The 11,458-nt window shown below is 35.0% G+C and overlaps 1 protein-coding gene across 1 annotated transcript in view; it reads right to left on the minus strand.

Moving 5' to 3' along the window:
* Positions 1-357: 357 nt before the first annotated feature.
* The window catches only part of LOC118751800 (putative mediator of RNA polymerase II transcription subunit 12), a 32,470-nt gene continuing 21,369 nt past the window's right edge, over positions 358-11,458 (minus strand). The window contains exons 2-4 of the mRNA XM_036486612.1: positions 2,362-2,796; positions 1,216-1,549; positions 358-1,132 (exon numbers count right to left, since the gene is read on the minus strand). Of these exons, the coding sequence (XP_036342505.1) occupies positions 692-1,132; positions 1,216-1,549; positions 2,362-2,796 (1,210 nt within the window). The 3' untranslated portion in view covers positions 358-691. The remainder of the gene's footprint in view (positions 1,133-1,215; positions 1,550-2,361; positions 2,797-11,458) is intronic.

Below are 11,458 nucleotides of genomic sequence, written 5' to 3' on the forward strand. Positions count from 1 at the left end.
GCAGACAACGAAAGCAAGGGCGCACATGTAATGCACGGAAAGGATCAAATGCAGAAGGATCTGGATGAAAAACGGGCAAAACCTCCCAAAGGAAAGAGCCAATTGGCTGTGGTGCCAAATAAGAGGAAGAAGCTAAGTTGAATGATTTTGATGTAAAATGCTGAAAAGGCAACGAATCACGGCGTCTATGATCGACTTTGATTTTTCAATTTAAACCGTATTTCTTCATTTGATTCAAAACGAGTGACCATTCGTTCAGAGATGCCGTGATTAGGGCCCAAATGCTAAAAATACATATATTTTTTTTTTTGTATTTTTATTTAAGTTTTTAAAAATTATTAAAAATTACATCAGTAATCTCTTTCTAACATTTTGGACAAATAATTGTTCATATTAAGGTACACACATATAATACGAGTTTTGGGACTACTTTTAAATTCGTAATATGTAGTTTTTATAACAGTAAAATCAATAAAAATAAAATAAAAATAAAAACTGTTAATAATTCGTTAGGTTTAATGCTTAAAGCTACATATAATTCGAAAACTTCGTTTTGCATTTTGAATTCAATTCACAATGCACTTGTCGGACGAGATGAGCGTGGGAGTATTACAGTACGGCTAGAGGATAGTGAAAGTAGGATACAAGTGTCGAGGTCGGATTTTTAATTAATTTTATTTTGTTTTTTATTTTACTTTCGTCGCTCGTACAGGTAATCATCCTCATAGTAACGCGGCGTTGAAGTGGCAACGAAAAGTTGTGGGCGTCGTTGCAGCAGTGATATGTTAATCTCCTCGGGAGTACGATAGACTTGCGGTTGTGGCACAGCGTGTTGCAGTGGTGATGCGGCAGTGAAGAATCTATAAGGACTTGGTGTAACCAGTGGTGCAATAGTTTGCCCGATGGGTCGCTGTTGAATCGGATGTTGTTGAATAGGTTGTATGAGTTGTGGTTGAGTCGTGGTTGTGGTGACAGGTTTACGATAAACGGTTGTTTGCTGCTGTTGGTGCTGCTGTTGTTGTTGTTGTATGGGCTGGTGACGTACCTGTTGTACCTGCTGACGTTGCTGTTGATAGATGGGTTGTTGTTGTTGTTGTTGTGGCTGCTGCTGTTGTTGGAAGCCAACTTGAACCTAAAAAAAAAAAATCAAAACATAAATTAGGTTAAGTATGTTTGTATGTACCGAAAATTCATACGATTTTGTTTAATACTCACCGGTTGCCTTTGATGATTTACGCGTTGGCGTGGCGCTTCCTCTTCATCATCATAACGCTCATTGTCATAATAGTTTTCGGGATAGTAACGCTCCGAGTAGCGTAGGGTCACATTTGGTTTGCTTTGGTGTTCATGAAGATTGATTGGCTTGTAGAGGTAATCGTTAACAATATGATATTTCGACGATTGCTGACAGATGTTATCGTGCGATGGCGGCATGCAGATTAGATGTATTTGATGGAAAGTAAAACCCTCAGGACAGATCCAAGAATGACGTTGATTATCTTGGCAATAATGGAAAACTTCGCAATTCAGTGACTCATCGGCGTAGTAGCTGAAGTTTTAGAAATTTGTATACAAAAATAAAAGAAAATAATTAAAATTTAGCCAGTCGATCACATACTTTACAAAAAGGCGATGAAGAAACTTAAAATTGAATTAAAAAAATTAAAGTAAAGTTAAGTAAAATAAATTAAACGAGAAGTGTACCGCATTTTGTAGGTTAGTTTGAAGCTGGCATAAAAAATTTAGGGTGCGTGGCACCTTCTATTTTTCCAACGTGACTTGAAAAAATACACAAAATTCTACACCGACTACAGAGCTCCTCAGGGAAGCCTTATAGAAGTCATAACCCTCAACAGAATTCTCCTTTCTCTAACCTCAGTATGAACACCGTTTTACCTGCCGCTAACGTCCGACGTTTTTCCTCTATTTTCGTGAGACTTTAATTTTTTTGCGCCAGCCTCACACTAACCTACAATATTCGGAACCCAAACCAAATAAGCTAAGAAAAATAAAAAAAAAGCAAAATGAAAAAAAAATAATGAAAATAAAATTAAAACTAATCAAAAGTAAAAAAGGAATATAAAAATTAATGTACACAAAATAATAAAATAAAATAACATTAATTATAAAATAAAATAAAACAAAAAAAAATAAATAAAATAAGATGAGATGAGGTGAAATAAAATAAAGTGAAAGAAAAAAAATATAAAGCAAAACAAAATAAAATAAAATAAAATCAAATAACACAAAAATGCATTTAAAAAAATAAAAACAGTAATCAAACTAAATACAAAGAAATAAAAATAAACGAAAATGATCGAGATAAAATTTTAAAAATTATTAAAAAAAATTTTCACTCACCCCGAATTTTTCGAATTGCAATTAAACGAAGACTTGGCCAACAGTAGTGACAATCTATCTGGTTCCTCTTCCACTTCTTCTTCACTTTCCTCCTCACTCGTCGTCGGTTTCTTATTCTGTTTCAAGTAATTACTCTGCTGTTTTACATTACGACTTTGATAGATTTGTCGTGGTGCTTCCTCCTGATCCTCCTCCGACTGACTATAGTCATATAATTGACGTTGTTGTAATTGCTGTGGTTGTTGTTGCTGCCGATAAGCCAAATGTGTTTGCGCTTGCGATTCAAATTCATCCTCCTCATCGGTCGCATCAATGGAGCGTGCAGCAAAGCCTTGCGGTTTTGCCGTAGTTGCTGAGGCGGTGACGTCGCTGTTCGCAGCAGAATACGCGCTGCCCAATAGGCACGTCGCAGAGACTAGCAGTATGAAACGTAAGCTATAATTGGCAAAATAGAAACAGAAAATTATAAAAAAATTATGATTAATCATAAATATTTTTATAAATCAATACAAACATATTGAAAATATACATACATAGGTCATCGGTGTATCTTACATAACACCAGCAAAGAGTAAATGAACCAAAAAATGTTAGAAGTAAATATGTATGAATAAGAAATAAGACAAAGTTTCAAAATTTCATATTGCCCACTTTGTAGCTGTGAAATCCTTCTTTGTACTAAATATTTTGGTATGACAAAATGGTAATCGGAAACAACATTTGAAGTGTTATTGTTCAATTAATACCGTCAAGGTTAATCCCATGAGTGTCGTTTTGTTTTCTTGATGTCGGTACATAGTTAGTATTTGTTTCCGATTTTGAAGTGTCATTGAGTTATGTTTTAGTGGTAACAATTCATAATAAGAACTAATTACAAATCGTTATATGACGGAAGTGTTAGTGCTTATTCACGTAAGTACATACCTACAAATATATGTACGTATGTACTTATCGTCACCATCAATTAAAATGACTTAATTGATTTTTTTTTTGGGAGATGCGTGATTTTCACAAAAAAAGTTCAAAGGAAACTGAAAAAAATATATAGTATATATATGTTTGTTCAGACGCATCGTGGATAGGTTGACTTTTATCTTTCAAGCTTCAAAAATTAGTCTCCCGTTACTGCTGTATAGCAGTACAACCTAGAAAGTCACTATTGCAAAAACTAGGCGCTTGCAAGTTTTCGTAAAAAGATGTCTTAGAACGATACGAATTTTTGCACATAATTTTTTTCCACTAAAAGGAGAGTGCTGCTGCTATCCACTTGTTAATTATATATGCCTTGGCGTAAACTCGTGTTTAAAAAACTTTGGGCACAAACTTGGCCGGTTTGAATAGAAATTATAGACTTATGAAGCGAACTTGACATTTCATCATTTTGAGGAGTTTGTATTAAAAAATTAATAAAATTGTTAATTAAAACATGTAAGGATTTAAATGATCTTACCACCCAGTCGAAAAAGTCTAGCACCACCAACAAATAGATTTATATGAAATAAAAGCATGGGCCTATAAGTCTATAGTGCTCAATAAATATCGAACCATATAACCGTAATTTTACCACGTTTAAAGCAATTAACTCTGTTGTTTATCCAGATTTAAGTGCAAATTTTGCAATCGTATGTTGAGTTATTAATTACAGAGTTCCGACACAATAAATAGGAACGTATGTATGAGTTAGGATATTTTGTCTCACAGCGCTGCACCGTTCGTTCGATTTTCAAAAGTTGAGTTGTCATATTAAAGGACTTGTACTCCAGACGTGCAATAAGGTTTCATCTTTTTGAAAAGGGTTGTCGCTTGTTGAAAAATTAAATTAAATTTGAATTATTGAATAAGTTGAATTAATTTTAACAAAATGACTCTCATCAATCGAAATGGTTTTGAAAAGGCTCAGCCACATCGGACGCAAGGGAATAAGGCACTTGAAATATGTATTACAATATATGGGCGGGCGAAAGCGGCTTAAGAGCAGGGTTGCCACCTATTTGAAAAGTCGAATCCAATGCAATTTGTATGTAATAATAAAATATAGGTGCCAAACGAAAGTATCTCAAGATATTTTTAGCTTAAAAATTAAGAATATTTATGATGTGTTTGAAGAGGGTTGAAAAATTCAAATTGTTTAATAAGTTTAATGAACCATGTGCATATAGGAGAGTTAGCACCTCTTAAAATAGTCATCAGTTAAATGAAACATGTACCGCAAAGTCATATAAATTCATGTCTATTGCACGCGTCCTACGCTTTTAATTTTAAATATCATAAATTGTTTATAATTTGTATGGCTAAAACTTTAAAATCAAAATATATCAAGACTATTTAATTTTATGGGTCAAGGAAAAATTATTTTCAACTTTTTAGTACATTTATAAAAATGTTGTATATTAAATTATTTTTTATTATTTTTATGTACTATATAAGTATGTACATATGTATTATTATTATATTAGATATGTATGCATCTTATTACATTAAAAGAGCAATTCTTGTATATATATCCATAGCGTTGTCGGAAACAGCTCTAACGATTTTGATGAAATTTTGTACACAGATAATGTTTTGGATTCTAAGGTTATCTGAATAGGCACTATCTGCGAGATAGGTTGCCACCTATTCAAAATTAGTTACGAATTAATTAAAATATCATAATATAGGTATCAAATGGAAGGTATTTTAAAGATCCCTAATTAGAAATTTTTTTTTATAGGGTTGCCACCTATTTTGAATCGGTAAAATGAAAGGTAAAATATTACTATTCATGGGCACCAAGAAAAGGCTCTTAAACAATGCTTTCCCTATATAAAAAAATGTTATACCTTAGGATAATAGTGTAAGGTTGCCACTTATTTGCGATTCCACACAATTTATCTAAAACGTCGCAATTGGATATCAAATTAAAGGTATTGTTGAGAACTTTATTTCGGAATAGGGTTGCCACCTAAATTTTGGAGTAAGAAATTTACTTAAAATATATCGAAATCCAATTTCTTTTTTATTTCCAATATATTTTTTTAAAGCTATCGAAATATTGATAAACTTTAAAATGTATATACACTCCGGGCAAAGCTCGACAAAGATATCGTTTTAGTATTTTTGACAGAGATCGATAATATTTTGTCATCATACGATACACACACATTCGGCAATAACGTTTTTGGAATTATGACCTCAGATATTGCGATTTATCTTTGCATTGTTATTGAAACCTTAAAGTCACAGCCTTTATTTTAATATTAAATTTTCAGAATACATAAAATAATAACACCTTTTAGAGTATTTGTAATTTACAAGCATAGTTTACAGCCAAACTAACCTAACTAGATCTAAAGTCAGTGTACACGTAGATTATGCTTCTTTGATTTATTTTTAAATCTCAAGAATTATGCCAAGGATGCAAGGTACATGCGAAAAAAAAATATCTCTAAGCCTGAAATAATATTTTTAAACCACAATTCTCATTTGTTGTATTTCTACTCGCAGCACTTTACAATCAATGAAACTACTTTATGATATGGGAAAATTTCGAAAACCCGCCGAGCAACAAGAAATGCGAAAAAATACATATAGCGTATCGGCATACACCTACGTATGCGCCATACAACTATACCAAAGCATACCTATTTACACACATATGAACGTACAAGAAAATAAAACATAAAAAAACGCGGGAAATTTTCTATGCGAACTTTGGGAATTACAGAAGTCAGTTAGATCGGCAGACGAATAGGCAAAAACGAATGACGAATAAACTGAAGATGCGCCAAAGAGTAATGCTGCTGGTGTGATGCTGATAGCGTGTTGGAAGATGACAGTGGCAGTAACCGGTCGTCTACTTACATATATATTTACAAAAAGCTAAGCAATAAAATTGAAATGGCAGAGGTAGGAGAACTTGCATTGCAAAAAAAAAAATGCAAACGAAAAGACAGGCAAACATGATAACTCAACGTTAAGCAGAGTATAAGCGGCCGTCGATGCGATTATGTAATCGAAAGCGATGCCGCCGTGGTAGATGTTGTGGAGAAGCGCGCTCCGCCGCACTAGGAGGGAAGCGACACGCGCACAGCTAGACGCTCTTGCATATGTTGTTGCACAGCGGTGCTTTACTGCCAAATGCAGGTTTATACACTAACGTTCAAAAGTATTTGCACAACTTGCTACCTTCGCTGCTGACTTTTTTATTTATGAATAAAAAATACATTTCTTGATAAGCAATTTCATCACACAGCTTTGGTATCCTTTCAGGAACCTAACCTAAGCTTAGAAGGCTGATCCCGCGGTAGTTGGCGCGAATGGCGGGGTCGCCTTTCTTGTGGATTGGGCAGAGCACACTTAATCTCCAGTCGTCGGGCATGCGTTCATCTGACCATATAAGAGTTGGCGCATGCACCTTATCAACTCCTCGCCACCGTACTTGAATAGCTCAGCTGGCAGGCTGTCAGCTCCAGCAGCTTTGTTGTTATTCAGCCGCGTTATTGCTATTCGTACCTCGTCATGGTCAGGCGGAGGAGCATCGACTCCGCCATCATCGACTGCGGGCTCGGGTTCTTCTTCTCCACAACTTTCCGTGCTGCTACCATTTAGTAAGGTGGAAAAGTGTTCCCTCCATAATTTAAGTACCTTCTGAACATCGCTAGGTCGCCATTATTGTTCTTACAGGAGTACGCCCTGGTCTTTAAACCTTCCGTAAGACACCTAACTCTCTGGTAAAATTTTCGGACATTCCTCCTGTCGGCCAGCATTTCAAGCTCTTCTCGCACTCACGTATTTCGGCCTCTCTCTTCTTATTGCGGCAAATATGTCTCGCTTCCCTCTTCAGATCCCTATAGGGGTCCCACATAGCGCGCGTTGCGCCCGATCGCAGCGTGGCCCTGTAGGCGGCATCTTTTTTCTCTGCAGCCTCCTGACACTTCTTTTAGTTTGGTCAGAGTACACCGATTTTCCAATTTACGAGCGTTTGTTGCTTTTAAGTCGCACTGTTGTTGTCTTCACCCGCCGTGGTCAAATGCGAGGATCGCCCAGAGCATTAGCTTCGGCTCCTCTTTGTTAAAGCTGCAATATTTATTTCCTCTCGGCAATGTTGAGATGTGTTCCTCCTATATTTTCAGTATACTGTGAACATCTGTTACCAAATATTTGTTTTTGCAGAAACCAAGTGTGGTCTTGAAAGCATTTTCACTGTTGTTATTTTCTGAAAGAACTTTCGGGCCGAATTCCTTCCTGCCAGCATCTCAAAATCCTCGAACTCACATCTTTTTGTCTATCTTTTCTTTATCTTGAAAATACGTCTCCCCTTCCTCCTCTTCCCCCTTGGTTGGCTTGGTATGCTGCGTATTTATTTGCCTCAGCTGCATATGCATGGATGGTAGTAACCCAGTACCATTTCTGCAGCGGTGCGAAGTAATTGTAAGATGGAATCTAGGCTATAAAGAGTTGCTTGCCTAAGCGGTTGATTGCAGCTTTTCGACGTCAAATATTCCTCGTGCACACCAATAACGCTGGAAGTTCAGGAGAAGAAGTCAACGTTACACTGTAGCCCACTTATTGGATTTGTGTTAAGGCTATTAGCCCTGTGACGCTGAAGAGATTTTCTATTAGGCGGATCCTTAAGCCGTTCATCCCGATTTCCGTCCTCAGCTGTTTCATCTCGTTATTAATACCACTTTCACTTTTTTGTAAGTCTTTTAGCTGAAATGTTGTCTACAGTTTTACGCCGCCTCAGAAGGGCCAAAGGGTCTAATGAGAACTTTTTTGTCTCTTGGCAGGAATAAACTTGGTTGTTTGCCATTGCCTGCTAAGGGGCGACCGCTGTTAGAAAAACCATAATTTTGATGTTGCTCGGGCTAGGAAGCAAACCGCTTGACTCGACCATGGTGGTAGTATTAAATCGTTAAAAAATATTTAATTTTTACTAAAAATTTGCTAAAAGTTCGAATTAAAATTTTTTTAGCATTCAAAAAAAAAAAAAAATAACAATCAGCATGCACGAACACTTATGGATGGTAGTGTATATCTATGTAAACATTAACTTTGAAGATGCTCCCATCAAACGCCTGATCGTACCTGAGTTATGAGTAAAGCATTGCCGGTGCAGGAGTTGCACATACAGACCTTCCTGCAATTTGGTAACCATGCGATAAATAGCGGCATGTGTTTGTGCATAGTAATTTACATATAAACATATGCATGTGTGTACTGTTGCAGTCGTTATTGTTCGTTGTATTGTTTTATCCATAATAATAAATTCTTTATATGTACCTACACTAATTTTTAGTTGCTCAGCAAATATATGCATTCATGCTTATAAATAAGTGATGTTTTAAGATATATATTTGTTTTTCGTTTTAGCACTTTTTTCAATTTTATGCCAAAGCGGAAGGTGCAACATCTGACCGTCTATCCAGCTTATGGGGACGTATATATGTATGTATGTATGTACTTCAGCTGAACAGTTGAGCAGAGTGTAGGTTGTGCCGCTGCTACAGGCCCAATCCAAACCACAGCCGGTGTGATGGTGTGCGCTCCTCAATGTAAATTGTAATGATAATTACAAAAGCTTTGGTGTGAAATATTTACAGATCATACATATGTATGTATGTATGTTTGTACATATTTATATGAACGTAGACATGGCTTGGGAATGAAAGTAAAAACAGCTTATAAGTTATAAGCAAGCTCATCAAGTGTAAAGTTGTAAAGATGTTGAGATTTACGGCAACAAGTGCTCTGAGCGAGTTCAGCGGTTTGGAGATTTATGGCAGCTCTTTAGTAAAAAAAAAAAAAAAAAAATTGTTTAAATTATTTTCCTTAGTGTTGTACAAACAGCGTTTTACGATACATTTATCTATTGTATGGGTGATATGTTGTAATGTACATATGTGGTTCTAAAAAAATTGAATTAAACGAAAGACTTAAGCTGCGAACTTGTGGGCGTTTGTTAATGGCAATGCATGCGTAAAAGCTCTTTTGTATTAGAAAAAAATGAACACTGTAAAATTACAAAAGCGGTAGAAAAGTTAATTATCGAAGAGACAAAAGTCGTAGGGGGAAATTTGCAAGAAAAATACGTAGGCTTATCGAATTTTGCGGAAAAATTATAAGAAAAATTTGCTCTTATATCACCAAGATAGAGAGGAAAACCTAAACTAAATATGGTATAAAAAGTATTTTTCTCACCAAGGATTTAACAAAAAATTCATAAAATTTCTTTTTCTCAGACGAACCCTAGGCCTCATGGAGCGGTTTGATTTCTAAACTAAATTAAGGAAATCAAGTAATTGAGATATGTATCACAATATTGGTTGCCAGATAAAGAGGTTTTAGTTTGCATATTTATTTATATATAATATTTTGAAGAGGGTTACCACCTATTTCACATTATGCACAAGTTGTATGAAATATTAAAATATGGATGTGTGCGGATGTGTTAAAGAGAGATTTAGTTTGAAAATTTTGAATATTTTTTTGGTGTTTGAAGAGAGTTGCCACCTGTTCAAATATCTGTGTTGAAATTATTTAATAAGTTGAGCGAATCATTAATAGAAGGGTATCAATCGAAATTGGTTTGAAAGGGCCTTTTATCTTAAGGATAAATATGAGGGTTGCCACCTGTTTAAAAAGTCGAATTCAACTTAATTCATCAGTTAATTGAAATATGTAACACAACGTCAGACAAAAGAGGTTTGAGAAGAGTTTGGTTTGAAAAAACTTTTGAAGAGGGTTGCCACCTGTATTCAAAGTCGAATCTAGTTAAGTCTTAAGCAAGATATATGAAATATGGGTATCAAAGCGAAAGCTTTAGTCTAAAAATATTTTTGATTAGTGTTGCCACCTATTCGAATAGTTATATCTAGCTAGCTATGTATAAATATTTACAAACATATGATGTTGAAAGAGACAATAAATAAAAAAGTCAGTTTCATAAAAAATAAAATCCAAATATCATTGAATTCTTTTAATATCGATTGTAATTTTTTTTACATACATACAAAATTTAAATTGAAAACTACTTAGGATCATTTTCTAATGTAAGCTGTAAAGTTGCCTTTACTAACAGGGCAGATAAATTGTTCCTCATTTTAAAGTGTCTTTAAAGTGTTTTGGTTTTCTTATCTTACCGGTAAAAATAAATTTGTTATTCCGTAGAGTGAAAGTTCACTACATTTCCGAGTGTGAAACTTCACTAAATTCGTCATAAAATTTCAAAGGTTGGCAATGCAACATAAGCAAATATAGAGCAAGAGCAACTGTTAACAAAAACCAAAACCTTGATTGAAATATCTAATATATCTGACTCATGAACCAAAACCGAACCAAAATTTAAAGTTGGGTACAAATTTTTAAAGGTTGCATCGGGTGAGCAACAATTTATCGATTCGAGAAATTAATGCGCTGATGAGAAAACGGAAACTCGCATATCGAGACGATAAAGTGGCCGGTAATCTAAAGGTTAGATGAGAAAACGGCCCTTAAAATAGGAAGGAATTTAAAAAAATGCATGGTTATTTGCAGTAAAACCTCTGTTTTTAGTTTGCCCTTAAACCGCAGCCATACTCCCTCTCCCTCTCTCTCTATTTCACGATCTGCCTCAAAGGTCGGGATTGAGTATAGCCTCGATGCTGCAGTCGCATACGCATGTTGTGGACTCATATTCAATATTTATGTGATATATAAATGTATATGATATATCTATTACGCTTTTGTTTCATTCTCGCATTGTATCCATTATTAATAGCAACTAATTTATCTGCTCCTGATACTGACACCTAGTCAGGCCAAAGCAATGAAAAGGATGTTATTAAAATACTTGGCAGTGAACATTAATGTCTTTGACCGCTAAAAGATTACAATCCATATCACAGAGTGTGCACATACATATATGTAAATATTTATACATGAATGCGAAAATACGAGTATTACGCGATATTAAACGAACGTTCATTGACCGCTAGTAGCATGTAAATCAATATTACCACGCTGACAAATGTAATAATCCAAAACTGGTAATCAATTGAGTCAACTGAGACAACAGCCAACGTAAAAATGGCCATTGTTATTAGCTTTTGATTTGATTTTTTAATATTTTTTTTTT

This window comes from Rhagoletis pomonella, unplaced genomic scaffold, assembly GCF_013731165.1.
Source record: "Rhagoletis pomonella isolate Grant_MI unplaced genomic scaffold, Rhpom_1.0 Rhpom_scaffold_01001, whole genome shotgun sequence".
NCBI classification, from domain to species: domain Eukaryota; kingdom Metazoa; phylum Arthropoda; class Insecta; order Diptera; family Tephritidae; genus Rhagoletis; species Rhagoletis pomonella.